Source organism: Bison bison, unplaced genomic scaffold (genome assembly GCF_000754665.1).
Source record: "Bison bison bison isolate TAMUID 2011002044 unplaced genomic scaffold, Bison_UMD1.0 scf7180017864370, whole genome shotgun sequence".
Lineage (NCBI taxonomy): Eukaryota > Metazoa > Chordata > Mammalia > Artiodactyla > Bovidae > Bison > Bison bison.
Window position 1 is genome coordinate 252,807 of NW_011494942.1, and position 20,500 is coordinate 273,306.

A 20,500-nucleotide genomic window follows, 5' to 3' on the forward strand; every position below is an offset into this window, starting at 1 on the left:
GTCATAGCTTTTCTTCCAAGGAGCAAGCGTCCTTTAATTTCTTGGCTGCAGTCACTGTCCACAGTGACTTTGGAGCCCAAGAGTCGATATAAAATTCATCTGTCACTTCATAGAATTATCCTTTTTAAAGTCTCCTCTGTTTTGCTCATCTGGCCAATAGCAATGTTACAGTATTGTATAACAGGCAGCAGGAGGCAGAGAAATCTCATACTGAGATAGCAGAACAAAACTTTTTTTGGTCAATATTTTGATTTGGTGTGGGTTTGTAGTAAATTCATGTGTTGAAAAATATTTATTGAGTGCACTTGTGTGCTAGTCACTGCTCTAGGCACCAAGGATGCATCAGTGAACAAAGAAGACAAAAATGGAACCATATTCTAATTAGTAAATTTTAGTATTTATACTTAAGCACTAAAGTATATGTAGCGTATTACAAGCAAGTATAAAATTCAGATAGTTAATGATGAAGGTAGGAACTAAATGCAAATCTAAGTTCAAATTTAAGTTTACAAATTTGCACAATTTGTATCTTAATTAAAGTGAAAGTAAACTGGTACTTCAGACAGCTTCAGGTACTAGTAATTTATTGAAATCACTCTCCTACTTTTAAGAATCATGAGAAACAGCTTCCTTGTTTGGATGCTCTGTAATTGTGTATACTGGTTTTGATAAAGGCAGTAAATCCTGCTGTAGTTGATACTTGGCTTATAATCATTTAAATTCTGCCACTGTGGTTCTTATATCGTTCCTTAAGCAAATGGACTGAGAATCAGGTAATAGAAACTTGTCTTATTATAACTCTTACTTTCACATAGTTAAAACTGATGTCTTTTTAATTTTCTCTCAATTATTGTTAATAATTTCTTAGCATCAAGGCTAAGAAAATATAAACTAGGAAGAACAAGTTAACAGTTTTGACAGAGATTTATTTGAACCAGTTATTAAATCAGTAGCATATTTTGAACTCTAGTCAGAACTATTGGAGAAGGCAATGGCACCCCACTCCAGTACTCTTGCCTGGAAAATCCCATGGGCGGAGGAGCCTGGTGGGCTGCAGTCCATGGGGTCGCTAAGAGTCGGACACGACTGAGCGACTTCACTTTCACTTTTCACTTTCACCCATTGGAGAAGGAAATGGCATCCCACTCCAGTGTTCTTGCCTGGAGAATCCCAGGGATGGGGGAGCCTGGTGGGTTGCCGCCTCTGGGGTCGCACAGAATCGGACATGACTGAAGTGACTTAGCAGCAGCAGCAGCAGCAGCAGTCAGAACTATGAAGGATAAAAAGGGAACTATTTAATGCTGTTTAATATGACTTATAACAGGTTATTTTTGTTATTATTTAACTCACTGTTTGGATGGCTCTCATGGCTCTAATGACAAATGACTTTAAGCTGGAAGTGAATTATTGGATTAAATAGTGTCAGAGAAAATATATACAAAAGACTTTATAAAAAAATGAAATTTTCATTCTGAATATGTTAGATAATACAGCTAATAATATGTTTATTGAGAACACAGAGCCATCTTTAAAATCGCAAAAGGTATTGAGTTGACCAAAAAGTTTTTTTGGATTTTTCAGTAAGATGTTATGGAAAAACCTGAACAAACCAACCCTATACTTATTAATGAAAAAAAATTATAAACATAAACATTATAAACAATATAAGAAAAACATTATAAAGTGTTTTCAGCTGTGACAATAAGTAAGTCTTAAGTTTAATTTTAATACCAAAACTGATTTGGTACTATAAATAAGAATTGTAAAATCTACACAGTTTTGTTGCTTTTGTTCCAGGAAGTTCAAGAATGTACTTTGGACAAATCATTGATAATTAGGTGGTAGTGGTGTTTATTGAAGTATAGTTGATTTACAGTGTTGGATAGGAGACTTCCCTGGTGGTTCATGGTATTGGAAGTGGTTCACACTTCCAATACCATGTTGGATAATCAGGTGTTTTTGATTACCAGATGGAATCATTTCTCTAGTGCTTATTTTAATATTGAAGTTAAACTTTTTTTGAGGTAATTGAGAAGATGTTGTGGGAAGCATATTTAGCGAATGTTCTAAATCAAACAAAGTCAGATGTAGATAAAATCCTTTCGCAAAGAAGTTATTTCATGTTGGACTATTCAAACTAATTTGGCTTAACAAATTCCTATAAGAATTTGTATTCAAAGAACAATTTTCCTGTCATTTCTACTGTTACAGAAAGTGAAAGTATTAGTTGCTCAATTGTATCTGACTCTTTGAGGCCCCATGGACTATCGCCCTCCAGGCTCCTCTGTCCATGGAATTCTCCAGGCAAGAATATGGAGTGGGTTACCTTTCCCTTCTCCAAGGGATCTTTCCAACCCAGGGATCGAAACCCAATCTCCTGCATTGTGGGCAAGATTCTTAACCTTCTGAGCTACCAGAGAAGCCCCTATACACACTATAAAGATATACTAATTTTTAAAGTTAAAAATCTTTTATAGGTGCTTCATTTACAAGATTAATAAATTTCCTGAAATTGTTTACTTGTTATAATGCATTTCAGTATTAGATTCTTTCCCTCACCACCATTCCCCCTTTTAAAAAAAAAAAAAAAAAGGTTTTTTGTTTTTTATTGAAAGAAAACAAAATCATTCCATGGAGCAGAAGTCTCTCTGTTAGTATCATGCCAGGCAGGTTGCGCCCTGCACACTGGACACCCGGCTGAGACAGTGATGGGCTGATTTCGGAAGGACTGGACCACACCCAGTCCTCAAGCTGTGTGCCCTGGTTTACGAAGCATTCACCTGCAGGCCAGTTGCTTTTTTTCCAGTTCACACAGAGATACAATATGGGCTAGAGCTCTACTAGCTTTTTTTCTTTAAAGACATGTTAGAATACTGAACTCTATCATAATCAAGTCTCATTCTAAAAGATGGGAATTGGAGAGGTCTTTGTTTTATTAGCGTCTATGGCTGTGGCATGTGGGAATCATTGATTCCAGTTCTTCTTAACTTGATTTCTTTTTTTTTTTTTTTTTTTTTTTTTAAATGCTTTATCTTTGAATATCTTCATGGTTTCCTTTCTTTCACCTTCCTGAGGTTTTTGCTCAACTATTACCTTTCCTTGAGGCCTTCCCTAACCTCTGTATTTAAAGTTGCAACTACCTTTCCCCACATTCTCTGTCTTCCTTCCCTCCAATTTTCTTCTCCCTAGTGTTTATCTCTCAGAAGTTGTATTTCTTTGTGTTCTGAGAGTCAGGGATTTTCCTGTTTTGTTTTCAGCCTGGAGTGTGAGATAGGACACTCAATTTATTGAATGAGTAACAAAATAGAGAATTTCCGTTATACTCAATAATTTCCTGCAAAATTTCCTACTCTAATTATAGATACTTGGTAAATTTTGAGGGATGATGAGATTACAAATCGAAGGCCTAGATTTTGGAGGTAGACTGCACAGGTTTAAATCCCATCTCTATCGTTCCTAGAGATCCCTCTTTGTCCATTTTCTCATCTTTAAGATGGAAATACTAATAGTACCACATCATAAACTTATGAGAGTGAGATGAGTTAATAATACTTAGAACATGTCAAGGGTTTAGTAATTTGGTGATAATGGGAGATTTGGCAGAGATACAATATATTCTTCACTCATTTATCAGGGAACTACTGTTTGTTCCAGGTATTATGGAATATAGAGAATAAGACATGATTCTTACCTTAAGGGAGCTGACAGTCTAATTGGAAATAATTCATATAGAAACTCTGATTAATGAGATTGCACTTTATTCAAGGGAGAAGAATATGTGCTTTCTCATAGCAACAATCTTCTGATTTACTTAAACCTATTTTTTAAGGTCATAACATTTCCTGCCTTTACAGAGTTTGTGGTCAAGATGAGGAGGAAACAAGTCACTATCCATATGGCTTTATTATCTAAGACAATTTTATAATTAGATATTATAAATAAAATAAGATTTGGGGATAATAAAAATTTTCCAACTTTGAGGCAGAAATGGAATGTTTTTGAGTCTTGTTTTAAACCTATCCTTTATAATTAAAGGATGTATAAATTATATAAATTATCCTTTATAACCTATCTTTTAAAATTTGTAAACATTTTCTAACTTTTCCTTCACATTTTAGATTGTACCATTTTACTTTTATTCGATTACGGTTATAAAGGCTAACAGATTGCCAGGATGTAGAGGAACTGCTAGTGCAAAAGTAGATATGAGAGCGTAATGACCTCTGGAATAGAACCTGCTGGTTTTACCAGCCTATTAAAATCCATTTTTCTAATGGAATATCCATAATTGTAGTACTTATAGGCTTGCATGTGATTATGACTAAAGACAGTGCTAATATTTATGTGTGTTCTTAGCTAATTTAATCTGTTTAAGGGCAGTCCTTATTGAAATGCAGGTCGGGTTCTTATTTTCATTGTGAATAATTAAAGAGGAAAACTTTCATTATCTCTGCTGCTGCTGCTGCTGCTGCTGTTAAGTCGCTTCAGTCGTGTCTGACTCTGTGCGACCCCAGAGATGGCAGCCTACCAGGCTCCTCTGTCCCTGGGATTCTCCAGGCAAGAACACTGGAGTGGGTTGCCATTTCCTTCTCCAATACAGGAAAGTGAAAAGTGAAAGTGAAGTCGCTCAGTCGTGTCCAACTCTTAGCGACCCCATGGACTGCAGCCTACCAGGCTCCTCCGTCCATGGGATTTTCCAGGAAAGAGTACTGGAGTGGGGTGCCATCGCCTTCTCATTATCTCTAGTGCCTCTCAATTCTCCTTTATAAAATATTGTTCATAATTTTAAATGAACAAAAGTAGATAACAAAATAATAAGTCTTGTTTTGTACATTTATTTGTATGTGTTTGTGTCTTTGTATATATATGATATCTATATATATGTGTGTGTATAATTTACATATGTTATATACATTATGCATTTTTTTGTAAGTAGAAAATACACCAAAACCTTAATGTTGGTTACCTTTGGGTACATGCATATACTATAATAGCCTCTTTTTTATAAAGAACATTAATATTATCACTCTTTTCCTTTTTTAGAATCTGATATTGATGCTGCCACTGCAATGATGCTTTTAAATACTTCTATAGAACAAGGAATTTTGGAATGTAAGAAATCATGCTTTTCTTTTTTGTGAGCACCTTTCACATGTCATTTAGGACAGGCAAAATTACTTCTTTCTAACTAGGTCGTATTTTCATCTGAATAACTTAGTTTCTGTTTTATTTTCTTTTAATTTATGTGAGCAGTTGTGAAATTGAGGTTAATGCTATGATACTTCTTGTTACATTGACCAAGAAATGAAGAAATAAATATCATGTTTAGAAATTAAGCTTAAAGATTTAAAAGTGAAGATGGAGATGTCCCTGGTGGTCCAGTGGACAAGACTCTGCTCCCAATGCAGGGGACCCAGGTTCAATCCCTGGTTAGGGAACTAGATCCCATATGCTGCAACAAAAGATCTCACATGCCGCAACGAAAGGCTGAAGATCCCACATTCTGCAGCTAAGACCTGGTGCAGCCAAATAAATACATAAAAATAAATATTTTTAAGAAATGAATAAAAGTAAAAATGAAAGCTATGAATAAGAAAACATAGTATGCTTATAACCTTGAAATGAGAAAAGCTATCTTTGACATACAAAGTGCAAAATCCATAAAAGCTTGTGTAAATTTAATTAGACATCAAACTCTTATTTAGAGTTCTGACGACAGCAGATACCTGTAAGAAAAGTAACACAAACATAGTACTGGGATGACATATTTCTTCACTGTATATAGCAGACAAAGGAATAATGTTGAGTATACATATGTGCACAACATAAAAAGATTCTGTAGGTAAGAAATAAGGAAACGGTTCAATAAAATATATGAATAGCTAGACCTCAGAGGAGGAAATATACAGATGGATAGCACACATTTGAAAAGATACAGCTTCTCTAGAAATCAAGGAGATGCAAAATGAAACAATATTGAGATAATATCTTTTTGTCATGAGATTATGAAAAATTAAAACGATTGATAATATTAGAGGTTAAGTATAGGAACTGGGTGTTGTCACACAAAGGATATAAATTAATACAACTATTTTGGAAGGTAATTTGGAAACACCAACTAAAATTTAAAATGTATATATTTTTTACTTAGTAATTCTGTTTCTTTTTATCTCTCCTAGAAAAATTCCATATGTGTAAGAAAAAGCATGTAGAGGATTTTCATTGCAGTATTACTTGTAATAGTTAAAAACTGGCAACAACCTAAATATCAACAAGTAAATTGTTAGCTAACCAGTGACACATTAATATTGAGGCATTTTCTACAAGCAGCTTGAAATAATTGTGTTTTCCATGGGAAGGTCAAGACATACCATTAAATGGTTTAAAAATATTTTAGATTGATTCCTACAGGATGATGGTCTGCATAAAATTTAAAGACCCACGAAACATCACCAGTCTAAAGCACTTATTCAGGAGTGATATAATAGTTTTAAATGGCCTGTTTCTGCAGTCAGATGCATTTGATTTACTGATGGAAGCTTTATTTTCCACAGGTGAGAAGCCTCTGCCTCTTAAAACAGCAATGCAAAAAAAGAGGAGTTATAGCAATGCATTCAATCATTCCAGTGCTATGCGATTACATGAGAGTGATTCTTTAGCCACCAGCATTGACCCAAAAGAAGACCACAATTACAGTGCAAGTAGCATGGCAGCACAGCGTTGTGCGTCCAGGTCTAGTGTGTCTTCTCTGTCTTCTGTGGATGAGGTGTATGAATTTATCCCAAAGAATAGCCATGTAGGAAGTGATGGCAGTGAAGGATTTCGCAGTGAAGAAGACACAGACGTTGATTATGAAGATGATCCACTTGGAGACAGTGGCTATGCATCGCAGGCTTGTGCAGATACCACTGAAAAGGGGCAGCCAGACAAAAAGATGCGAAAACAAGCATGTCAAGAAATTGATGAGGAGCTCAAAGAGGCAGCTGGATCTCTGCTTCACCTTGCTGGTATTCGTACATGTCTAGGTTCTCTAATAAGTACTGCAAAGACACAGAATCAAAAGCAGCGGAAAAAATAGAAATACTTACTAGTGTGAAATTATTTTTAAATGTGGCAATACTCTTCTACTTAATTCTTTACAAGGGATATCAAAGCCATAATGGACTTCTTTTGGTTTAGGGTGGGGGAGGGGTGCTAATTGTTTATTTCAAAATATTTTTGTTTTTTGAATTTTTATTAAATAGTTGCTGTTAGGATCATGCCCAATCATCAATATGATGTGAAATCCTAAATGCATAATTTTTGTGATAAGTGTCTTCAAGATTGGAAATTTTATGTTAAAAAAAAAAAAAAAAGTCCCAAGCCTCTGTCTTAAACTTGTAGGGAAGTCTTTTGTTCTGTTAATATGTCCAAGTGTAAGAACTGGCAACTCTAACTTTTTTTTCATTTTCTTTTCCTATCTGTAATTAACTATAGTTGCCGATCCAGCTAGAAATTTTGCTGCTTTCTTTCTCCCATACTCCTCTCTTGACATGTGTAATCCAGTAGGATGAGATTTGAATATTTTATTTTGTCTTAATTTTTGTTTTTAATTACTTTTTGTTGACACATGAACAAAGTTGAATGTAAGTTGGAAAAGATCCTAAATGTCCAGAAAGTTCCTTTTGCATAATCGGCAAAGAGATAGCAAAAAGTTCTAAGATTTAGAAAAGGCAATTTTGTGATGTAATTTATTCTAAGAACTTCAGTTTGTTACAATATTATTTTTTTCAAATTTTTTAACTTCCGAGATATTCCATAGTGTTGATTGGAGCCATTTATTGCAGCCAAAGTGCTTTGCAACCATTATTTTGATTTTAGTCACTAGCTGTCTTTGCTGAGGAGAAAGTATCCAATGAAAGGATATAGCCATGGAGTCCCATTTAGGCACACTTTTGCAATAAGAGGATCTTTCATTGGCTTGTTAAATGTACTGCACTCTGAAAATTACATGAATGGAGTGTAATCTAATATAAACATTTGAATATGTGTTATTTATGTCATCATAAATAAAGGTAGATCATTTAGGAAAAAACTTCTATTCAAGCTTTGTATGAATTAAATTGTATGTGCACCCAATTAAGTTAAAGGATTTAACAAAATTATAGAGACAAAATGCCTTCATGAATTTTAAAATTTGTATAAAATTTTATAAATCCTTTTAAGGAGGCAGTGTAATTACGTGCCATTAAATCCATCCTAAAAGATTTTGTTACCCTTCCAAATGTGTATTGCCCAAGGCCTTTTTCAGTATTTGAACAAATCTGCTTATATGATACACATTTTTTCATATCATTTGTATAGCTTGACTATATCATTCAAAAAGGACAAAGGATACTGATAAAGTTAAACTTATTCATAATGTATTTTTTACAATGGCAAAAGCAGCTTTCTAAAAGTTCAGTCTTAGCTCATGCTGCATTTTGTTTCATAGACAATGACCTTGTTTTTATTTTCTGATGATTTCATATATACATATACACATAAGCTTATGATTTTGGTTTGTTACTTTCAGCTGTTTCTATGATGATAAAGCATTTTAAAAAAAAAGACATTTTTCTTTTAACTTGTAGAGTTTATTTGAGCAAAACTGTCAAATGAGAAGCCTAATGAAAATGTCTTTTTCAGTTGTCAAGACATTAAGCCAGGGATAACAACTTTATCTGTCCTGTTTCCATGTTAACTGTAGTTGAACCTGGATAGCCACAATGATAGAATTGCTGCTGTTGAAAATAATAATCTTCCAATTTGTTGATAATATGTATGCAGGATGAGGTATTGAATTTTTTGTTCTTCATATGTATCACATCTGCTGCATAAAATTGCTAACCTAAGTTAACATCTTTTACTATACACAGTGAATATAACACCAAAAATTGTTAAATTGTTTTATCACAGTATAAATAGTACACGGGGCTTCCCTGGTGGCTCAGTGGTAAAGAATCTGCCTTCTATGCAGGAGGCCCAGCTTCACTCCCTGGGTTGGGAAAATCCTTTGGAGAAGGGAATGACTACCCACTCCATTATTTTTGCCTGGGTAATTCTATGGACAGAAGAGCCCGGTGGGCTACAGCCCATGGGGTTGCAGAGTCAAATACGACTGAGAGACTAGCACACAGACACATGCACATACACACAAATAGTACACAGATTATAAAAATCATTTAATAACAAAATATTTTTAAGCTGTGTACTGTGGTCCTCTGGATAGACCTTATTAACAGTGTTTTAATGATCTGGTTCCAATTTATTTTGTTAACTGAAATTCTGTACTACAGATGTTCTCTCTGGTTCTTGTCCATTAGATCATTAGTCTTTGTAAGTAAAGGAAAATGATCTAAGATATAAGGAAGGGAGAAAGTCATTCTCAGTTCAAATAAAGATCTTTAAAGTTATTTTTGTCAATATAAATAGCAATAACTTTTAAACTTGATTTTCTTTCCCTCTTCATGTTCCCTTACCACAAATTTAAAAGTTATATTCATCACTAGCAAAGTCAATGAACTTTCACACTAAATGCTAACAGGAATAAGTTACAGGATGCTTTATTGAATTCTTATATAGAATTCACTGTATCACTTTCCATGTGCTGACTTACCCAGGCAGTTATTTTTAAGGGGAAGAACCTTTTTAATTACCATCCCCCTTAATTACTTCCATAGACATAATCCTATTCCTCAGGTGTATTGAGATAAAAACATGGCTAATAACCACCCAATTAAGGGAAGTCATTTCTAGTCCTATGGACTGGAAATTGTATTTCTAAGAATATATTACTAGCAAATTTTACTGTAATAAAAAACAACTTGGAAATCCTGGAAAGGTTCTGTCTTTTAAAATTGTGACTTAAGCTAACGTATAATTTGCCTTGCATCAATATAAATTGTTAACAGCCAATCTCAGTTTATGACAGATCCCTAGTAGAAGTTTTAACAATTTATCTTCATCTTTCCCATCCCAAATAGAATCAGTGTTTCATGAATATATATTTTTGAAATTTATTTGTGCAATATATAACTCAATTAGTTCATGTTTTATTTTACTTTTCAAATTCAGAGAAAGAAAATATTACATGGAAAATGAATTGATGGATCACCTCCTTTTTTCCACCCTTGAGCCTTTCCTATCCTCCTTATAACCAACATGGCGTCTCTTAACTTTGATTTCTTTGTATATAGTAAAGTTTAGAATATACATGTTTCTTTCTTTTCCTATTCTCTGAGGCATTGTGTAAAGGATCATACTAGGTGGTCAGTTAAATATATGTTAGCACAAATTCAAAGCTAGAGAAAAGTGTTAAGGGGGGAGTGTGAGAGAGAGTGTGTGTGTGTGTGTGTGTGTGTGTGTGTGTGTGTGTGTGTGTGTGTGTCTTGGTAGACCAGGAGGCCTTTCTCAGCAATTTAAGCAATGGTTGTGAATACTTCACAAAGCTGTAAAGACTATTGTCTTAAATACTACAGTAGCTTAACAACCTTTTGTGAAGACCATAGCATTTAATTAAGAAACTTTAAGGCTTTCTGGTTTACATATATATATATTATAGTTTTTTTTTGGTTTGAAATGTTATATAGCTTTGATTTAAACAGTTTGCTTCAATATGTTAATGATGTCAGAATATTTATTTTCTGAAAAACAAAGTATTTTGATGTTATACCTGCCATTTTTTCTTAAATCACACAATTTTTTTTGCTTCTGACTGCCAGTGCCAATGTCAAAATTGTTGTACATTTCTTATTAAGTGCTCAATTTTAAAGTATTATGTTGCCATTAAATAGTGTATAAAAATGTGTAATTGCCAATTCATTGTAACTATTATTTATTTTTAAGTGAAAGTGTAAGAAGGTTTCTGATTTAAGAAATTTGAGTTATTAAATTGTGTCCTTATCCTTTTTTCTAATGTAGCATAAAAATCACCCTGAGTTTGAGTTATAACTGCCAGTAAGTAGATGACAAGTCCAAGTGAACCACTTCTTAGTTGCCAGTCTTTGCTCATATTAAAAACAACTTAACAAACGTTTAGTTTTTGTATCTAATCTCTGATTATTAAATTGTTTATAAAGTTTATTTTTACCAAAGAGATGCAATTCACTCTGATAAAGTATTACAGAATAAATGTTGTTTTATAACATTTTTGTGCTTTCTCTGTCTTTTGGGGGTTGGTAATACAGATGTAGGTGGTTTCATACTCCTACACACATACACTTTCCCCTCCAGTGTTACAAAGCTGGAATCATACCGATGAAGGATAAAAGTTTTAATTTCAGAATGTTTTTAAAGGCTATTTTTTGAAAGTATTGTTTTCCAAAGAACCAGATCTTAGTTTTAGATCTTTTCTATTGTTTTTTAGTCTCTGTTTCATTTATTTGTGCTATGATCTTTATTTCTTTTTTTCTACTGACTTTGGGTTTTGTTTGTTCTTCTTTTTTTCTTTTGCTTACCTATTCATCTATTGATAAACATTTCAGTTGTTTCTGTCCTTTGGGTCTTGTACATAACGGGGCTGTGAACATTGGTGTACAAGTATCTGTTTAAATCCCTACTTTCAGTTCTTTTGGGTAGACACCTAGAAGTAAAATTACCAGATGATAACGATAATTCTGTGTTCAGTTTTGGGGTTTTTTTGTGTGTTTGGGGAACCACAATAAAGTTTTCTAAAGCAGCTGCACATTGCCACAGCAATGTGCAAATGTTCCAATTTCTCCATATCCTTTCCAGCACTTGTTCTTTTCTTCCTTTCTCCCTCTCTCCCTTTATAATAGTCATCCTAAATCATCCTAATGGGGGTGAAGTAGGGTGTGTCACACTTTTGCATGTCTTGCAAGCAGAGGCATTGCAGTATTTTCTTGTAGACTTTATTTTCAAGAATATATGTATGGTAAATAACTGTGGAAAATAAAGTGTCTTTCTTCAGAATGGAGGACAGGTTTGTTTGCAGTCCAGTATAATAAAGATTATGGCTCCCTCTGGGGCAAAGTCAGACACATTTGCTTGCAGCCTTTATAAAATATTAGGGTTTCCTAAGCAGCATTCAACTGGGCTGCTCTGCACATCCCCATGGGAAAACAGACCCAAACCCTGAGTGTGAAGCTCATGTTGCTTGCTGTGAGTAGTAAATTCCTTTGTCTCTGACCCAGGAGCCATGTTTTCTGCCAGCTTCCATGAAACTGTAGCAAACAAGCTTGTTGACGTGAAAGTACTGTAAAAGCTCACATCCTTCACAGTTGTGTGTGTGTTTTTTTTTAATAATCCATTCTTTTTTTTCCCATTTATTTTTGGTTGTGCTAGGTCTTGATTGCTGTGCGTGGGCTTTTTCTAGTTGCAACGAGTGGGGTCTACTCTAGTTGCAGTGCACGGGCTTCTCTGGAAGCACGGGCTACAGGTCCCGCAGGTTCAGTAGCTGCAGCTCACGGACTCGCTAGCTGTGGCGCACGAGCTTAGTTGCCCTGCAGTATTTGGAATCTTCCTGGACCAGGGATGGAACCCATGTCCCCTGCATTGGCAGGTGGACTCAACCCCTGGATCACCATGAAAGTCCCATCCTTAACAGTTCTTGACATTCTTGGGTCTGATAAAAGGCATCTGTGAAAAATTTACCACTAACATCATATTGAACACTGAGAGGCTAACCATGTCCCCTCTAATTATGCATAAGCCAAGCATGTCCCCTCTCATACTACTATATTTTACTGGACCTCTTTGCCAGTTTGGTAAGGTGAAGAAATAAGGGGGAGGAAGAAGAAGGTGGGATAAAGGGCATAGTGTTTGGAAAGGAAGAAATGAAGCCAGCTTTGTACAGACAACATGATTGTAGATGTAAAAATTCCTAAAGAATCTGCAAAAGGCTACTAGAACTAATAATTGAGCAAGCTCTCAGGATACTAGGTCCAGTGATTGATAAAAATCAATTGTATTTCAATATAGTAGCAACAAAATTTTGGAAAATGAAGTTTTTAAAAATACTATTTACATTAGTATGCAAGAAATGAAGGAGCAAATGTAATGACATGTGCAAGACCTGTGCAATAAAAACTATAAAGCCAAGTTGAGAGAGCTAAGGACATCTAAATAAGTGGATAGATTCACTGTGTTTATGGATCCAAAGACTTAAATATTGTTACGATGTCAGTTCTCTCCAAATTCACCTATACATTCAATATACATTCAATTCAATACCAGTCAAAATCTAGTAGGCTTTTTTGAGGCAAATGGAAAGCTGATTATAAAAATATATGGAAATGTAAATAACTTAGAATAGCCAAATGCATTTTAAAAAGTTGAATGGCTTATACTGCCTGATTTTAAAGGTATGATAATAAAGAGTATGCTTTAATATATTTCAGTGAAACAGGATAGTCCAGAAACAAAATCCACATATATAGAGGCAGTTGGTTTTTTTATAAAAACATTTTATTTTGTATTGGGGTATACCCATTCCAGTATTCTTGTCCGGAGAATCCCATGGACGGGGGCATGGCGGGCTACAGTCCATGGGGTCACAAAGAGTCAGACAAGACTGAGCGAAACAAGGAAAGCCGATTAACAATGCTGTGATAGTTTCATGTCAACGGTGGAGGGACTCAGCTGTACTTACACACGTATCCATTTTCCCCCAGACTCCCTTCCCATCCAGGGGGCAGTTGATTTTTGACAAAGGTGCTGAAAGGACTAAGGATAATTGTTTTTTAACAAATCGTGCTGGACAGTTGGATATATATGTAGAAAATGGTGAATCTCAACTCTCACCATACATGAAAATCTATTAAAATCAGTATTACTGACCTAAATGTTAAAGCTAACAGTGTAAAATTTAGAAGTGTTTTTTTAAAACAGAAAACTTTTTTGACCTCTCAGAACAAGCAAAGATTTAGAACATACAAACCACAAGAGGACAAAAGGTTTATAAACTCTGCTGCTCTGCTCTGCTAAGTCGGCTGATCATCAAAATTGAAAACTTGCTCTCCAAAAGACACCATTAAGGAAATGGAACGGCAAACAACACACTGGGAGAAGATACAACAAGCATATCTGACAAAGGATTGTATTCAGAATATATAAGAAGCTCCTACAACCTAATATTAAAGAGACATAGAGTAAAGAATGGGTAAAGATTTGAACAGACTGTTAACCAAAGATACATATGAACAGCCAATAAGACCATGGAAACATGCTCAACCTCATTAGCTATAAGAGAAATGCATACTAAAACCCCAATGAGATACTGCTACACATCCAATAGAAGGTCTAAAATTAGAAGGATGGACAACACCAAGTGTATTTAAAAATACAAAACCAGTATAAATTTCGTAGTTGCTGGCAGGAGTATATAACGGCACAAACACTTTGAAAAACAGTTTGGCAGTTTCTCATAAAGTTCAATATACACTTATATAGCCCAGTGTACTAGTCGGCTAGGGCTGTTTGCTACAATAAAATGCCACTGACTGGATGGCTTAGAAACAAAATTTTATTTTCTTACAATTCTGGAGGCAGGAAGTCCAAGATCAAGGTGTGGGCAGGAAGTCCAAGAGCGAGGTGTGGTTCCTTCTGAGGCCCCTCTCCTTGGCCTGCAGATGCTGCCTTCTCACTGTACCCCACGTGGCCTTTCCTCCTTGCACTTGAATCCCTGGCTCTCCCTTTTTGTCCAAATTTCATTTCACAAGGACACCAGTCAGATTGGGTTAGGACCCATCTCCAATGGTCTCGTTTTAGGTTAATTCCCTTTGTAAAGACCCTATGTCCAAATACAGTCATTCTGAGGTACTAGGGGTTAGTGCTTCAAGATAAGAATTGGGGAGGGGGGCCCAGTTTAGCCTGTAACACTCAGAAATTTTGTTCTTAGGTGTTCCCCCCAAGAGAAATAAAAGATTTTTTCCTAAATATTCATGGCAGTAAGCTTGCATAGCAGTCATATTCAAAATAGCTCCAAAAATGGGAAACAATGCAAATGTCCATCAATAGGTAAATATTTATATAGTATGAGTTCCTGCAATAGAGCACTACCCAGAAATAAAAAGAAACAAACTGCTGATACTAGTAACAGTGTAGATGAAAATAGTCTCAAAAGAATACACACTATGTGATTCCATTTACATGGAACTTTAGAAAAAAGTAATTGGCTTCCTTGGTGGCTCAGTGGTAAAGAATCCACCTGCCAACGCAGGAGATGTGACTTCAGTCTCTGGTCCAGGAAGACCCCCTGGAGAAAGAAATGGCAACCCATTCCAGTGTTCTTTCCTGCAGAACTCCACGGACAGAGAAGCCTGGTGGGCTACAGTCCACGGAGTGCCAAAGAGTCCGACACGACTTCACGACTGAACAATAGCAATGGAATCTATAGTGAAAGAAAGTAGATCCATATACCTCCGACTGGCAGGCAGGCAGGGTGGGTGGAGTGAGAGCTAAGAAACATAGAGTGTCAAGAGAAAAGCTCCTTGACATTCTAATTTCTTTTTTGCAAACCAAAAATAAGTTGTCCTATTTGAACTGCAGAGTAAGGGAGCTAATAAAAATTTGTTAGTAAGGAGCAAATGAGAAGTTAAATTCAACAGCTTCAGAGCTGAGAGTTGAATAAAAACCCTTCAAATCAGACAGGTGGCTCCCCTACAGAATATGAGATAGATTGGAGAGAAAGATATTCTCTGGGGAGGGTTGGGTGGGTATGGAAAATCACTTGCTGGGAGTTCAATGGCTTTTTAATTTTTTTCAAGAGCTACCTGAATCTGATTTAGTAATCTATGAAGGGTATTACCTGAAATGTTACAACTACTTACTATTTTCTGCTTGACAGACTTGGCAACTACTAAATCAAACATTTAGATAGCTTATTTCATTTAATTCTTACATCACATCACGAGGTTAATGTTGTTGTTGCTGTGTTCAGTCGCTAAGTTGCGTCCAACTCTTCTGTGACCCCATGAACTGTAGCCCACCAGGCTCTGTCCAGTGGGATTCTCCAGGCAAGAATACTGGAGTGGGTTTCCATTTCCTCCTCCAGGGGATCTTCCCGACTTAGGGATCGAACCTGTATTTCCTGTATCTTCTGCATTGGCAGGCAGATTCTTTACGACAGAGCCACCTGGGAAGCCAAGGAGCCTGGTGGGCTACAGCCCATGGGGTCGCAAAGAGTTGGACATGACTGAGCGACTTCACTTTCACTTTTCACTTTCATGAACTGGAGAAGGAAATGGCACCCCACTCCAGTGGAGAATCCCAGGCACGGGGGAGTCTGGTGGGCTGCCATCTATGGGGTCACACAGAGTCGGACACAACTGAAGCAACTTAGTAGCAGCAGTAGTTCCTAAACTTGTGCTTTAACTGGCAGGTTTTACCGCCTCAAGTTTACAGAACTAATCACACACAAGAAGAATGCTTGGCCTTTTCTTCATTTATTCAACAAACCTTTGCCTAGGCCTCATGGTTTGGCAGTAAGCAAAACAGATGAAAGTCTCTCTGCCCTCATGGAGCTTACATTCTAGTGGGAGGAGACTAGCAAAATAAAAACTTGAAATAAAATACTGAAAGTGATAAGTGCTATGAAGAAAAACAGGTAAGGAAGGGGCAAGGTGACAATTGCTGTATGATCAGGCCCCTTAAGATGGCTATTCTCCTGCTCCCTTGTACATCCTGCTGCTTGACGAGTGCCTGCTTCACCTGCCCCAGTCACATGACTGACCTTCCTACATACTTGCCCCCGGCCCGTGCAATCACGGCTAGTGATTGTTCTAACCATCAGATCAGATTATCTCCACTAGGATAGCTTATCAAAGGGGCAAGAGGAGCATGCCCCTTGGCTAGTTTCCCTGGTAACCAGTGCGTCAACATGATGTCAGTTCCCCCGTAACTGGTAACCTCACCCTTCCACCGGGAGCGAAGAATTCCACCATGTCCAGCTAGTCACCTGCCGCACACAGTGGGAAGTCGCTCCAGGACCTTGTTTCAGACAGGTAACCTCCCCATCTATTAAACCAGTGGTATCTGTTGCTGACTCAGAGCTCTTCAGTCTTGAAGCTAGGCAAGTCCAGGACTTGCAGGCCACCTTTTAGATGGGGAGGACCTCTTACCTAGGTGGCTCTAAGCAGAGATTAGAACGCTGTGCAGGAGTGACACACACAAGTCTCCGGAGGAAAGGAACAGTGAAGGCTAAATTAGAGGCTGCAGCTTTTTGATGTTTTTACAGCATTAGCAAGAAGAATAGCTATTTGCCTGGAGCATCCCTTACAAAGGAAAGACTGGTAGGAGGTGAGGCCTGCAAAGTATTTAGGTCCCAGGGGCCAGGTCTTAACAGAGTTCTGGGGCTACCATGGTAAGAACTTAGAATCCAAGATCTAGAAGCAGTGGAATCAAATTGCATTTTCTAAGGATGGCTACCACACCTTGAGATTTGGAGAGTGTCCATAGCAAATTTTTAATACAATACAAATTAACAAATTATTAATCAAATATCTCTGACAAACAGGACATCGCTACACTATCACCTTTTACAGTTACCCTTCCAGCTAAAATAACTCCAAAACCAAGAAATGTACATAACCTTATTGTTCAGTTGCTCCTGACTCTTTGTGACCCCATGGACTGCAGCATGCCAGGCTTCCCTGTCTGCCACATCTGCTGGAGTTTGCTCAAATTCATGTCCATTGAGTCAGTGATGCCATCCAACCATCTCATTCTCTGTCATCCCCTTCTCCTCCTGCCTTCAGTCTTGCCCAGCATCAGGGTCTTTTCCAGTGAGTTGGCTGTTTGCATCAAGTGGCCAAAGTATAGGAGCTTCAGCTTCAGCATCAGTCCTTCCAATGAATATTCAGAGGGTATAAAATCTACGCAGTTAAGAAAGAAGTGGTATTTCTCTAAACTGCTACATATATTACAGTATCTTATGAATAAGTTTCATAGGTAAAAATATTACTTCTTCTCATTAGTATAAAGGTCAGGCTACATTACTGCAAAGTCTATTAAAATATATATTTACTAGATTTAAGTGTAATTGGTTCTAAACCATCCACATTTTTTATGGCATTAAGGGAATAGAGAAGAATAATCTTAGAATCAGCCTGTCTGAGGGGTTTTTGCAACACCTAACTCACTATTGTTTCCAAGCAAAGAAACTCTAAGAACTAAGACATTAATTAACACTCTAAGAACCCAGACATTTGGTATCTTTCTGGTCAAATGAGCAAGAACTGTGTTGCAGCAGACTCTGCTCCTCAGATCTGTTAAGATTTCACTTACAAGAACTCCCACCCACTTTCTGCTTGCACTTACACACCAATCTGAATTCTTAGAGAAAATTATATTACAAATGAAATTGGTTTTTCCTGAATTTATATTGTTTGATGATAATTCTGAGATGAAGTGTTTCCTTGTAACCTGATTCTGTGTAAATACTCTCTCTCCCTTCTTTTAAATAAATTGTCCCCAGGAATGTATGGTCAGCTTTAATTCACTCTAAGAAAAATGTTGATTATTCAAATAAGAAATTGCAATCTTCAAATACTTGCAGACAGCTCTTGGGAGAGGCAGTGGTGTATTTACACATTTTAGCTGACACACTACAGATTCTTTATCAGCGCAGGTAAAAGCAGGACCATATATAATTTATTAGTACTCTCTCTCTAATTGCTTTCCAGGAGAATTACAGAAAGGAATTCTCACTCTCTGTTTCCCCAGGAGAGGCTTGCCTTTGTTACAGCTTAACTCTAAGCTTTATATGGAATTGCAACTTTCGAAATAGAGCATTAATTGGAAGTAATTATCCAATTATAACAGCTGTGACTATGCTATATACCAAATATTTACCAAGAAAAGAACACATTTAACAGATGATTTAATATAGCAGTCTGGCATAATGAATCTGCAACCGACACTCCAGTCATATAGCTAATGTCTTCAATGGCTGAAATATTCAGGAGTACACACGTAGCTCAAGTCAGTGCAAAAAACAAAGACTTATCAAGCTTGATTTTCAAAGCAGTGCAAATGCGTGATGTAAATTTTTAAAAGTGATCAAAGAACTTATGTTTGTTTATTATCTAAAATGTGTGAGAGTTTTCCAACTGCTTGATTTTAAAAGTAGGTGTGCTTTCAAGTTTAATCGACTTTCAAAAAACTTTTTTGGTGTCTGGTGTATGTGCGCTGAAGGAGTATTACAGGGCTGTCCTTGAAACTGATGCTTTGAAACTTCTTCAGGTACTTTTCAGATAAGCACCCAGAAGACTCTGCCTTGTGTGAAATTCCACACTGCAACCAATGGTGTGATAATGAGCTCCCGGGTACTCATTTTCTGCCTGTAATCTGTTCAGCTTTTCAAGTGCTGACCAAGTGCATGGGGGAGAAAAGACTTCATGGGGGGACAGTGTTGGTTAAATGGATGGGAAGATAATCTATACACTATCAAGGAATATTTTTATGGGTAAAAATTTACTACTAACACCTGCAAAATTGGCTCGGCAAGAAAAGAGGAAAATGTTTCATCCAATTTGTTGGCTCTATATTAAAGAAACAAAACAAAGGAACCAAAACCCTTGGCCACCAACTCTTGAGTCATCTCATTGGTGCTGTCTTGACAAAGAGACGCCGTTCCTCTCTGGGCTATGATGTCAGCTTTGTCCAATCATAACCTTCCTTATGAGAGTGGGGGATAATTCTCTGGAGACAAGGTGAGTGACAGCAGCAAGCAACGCAGCAGTCACTAGGCAACAAGATCAGCCTTCAGTGGAAGAGAATTTTCAAACACTTAACCCTCACGCTGTCAGGGCTTCTTGTTGCTGATATGGCAATGATCTCTGGACAAAAGGCCTAATAAGAATATGACAGCTTTTTTTTAAAAGCTGTGTCTCTAAGGGCAATGAGAGGAAACTTCCTATTTAGACCAAGGACCTTACTTGGTTTAAAAAGACTGGTAAATTTGGAATTTTTTCCCCAGGGGTCATGATTTAACTCATATGATTATCTCCTTGGTGTCTTCAGACTTTATACTCTCTTGCTCACTGTAAGCCAGGCTGTCACACAGGTGTGTGGTCAGTGCCCAACACAAAACCCAGGGAATGAGTGGAGCTAAAATCAGCCTAGCCTCCATGTGTCCGCACACACTCTTGTTGAAGTATTCTCAAGAAATGAGTCTTTATCTGATTTGTTGCCCTGTGGGGGAGCCATTTTGTAATTTGTCTGCCTGGAGTGGTACTTTTTCCTGATGTGCACAGAGTTGCTCTCTGAGTTCTTGGGTGGGGGACTTTGCAAGTATATCTTATTTCTCCAAACAGAAAGTTCTTCAAGACTGTCACTCCTCTTTTGCACTTGACTCTGCTAGAGAATTCAGCATAGGGCTTGACAGACCCACATGTGAACTGGTGGTATTGCTTCCAAACTAGATTTCCAGAATCATCTTGTTCAGACTGCTTCCCAGACAAGCAAATTCTTTTTTAATTTCTCTCATGAAACTAATCTTTTGTTAATTTGAGAGCTCTAG

The 20,500-nt window shown here is 36.8% G+C and overlaps 1 protein-coding gene across 5 annotated transcripts in view; it reads left to right on the plus strand.

Moving 5' to 3' along the window:
* The window catches only part of FOXN2 (forkhead box N2), a 56,252-nt gene extending 47,232 nt beyond the window's left edge, over positions 1-9,020 (plus strand). For all 5 annotated transcript variants that reach the window (XM_010855892.1, XM_010855889.1, XM_010855890.1 and 2 more), the window contains 2 exons: positions 5,044-5,112; positions 6,555-9,020. In XM_010855892.1, coding sequence (XP_010854194.1) covers positions 5,044-5,112; positions 6,555-7,078 — 593 coding nt within the window. In that variant the 3' untranslated portion in view covers positions 7,079-9,020. The remainder of the gene's footprint in view (positions 1-5,043; positions 5,113-6,554) is intronic.
* Positions 9,021-20,500: the final 11,480 nt, after the last annotated feature.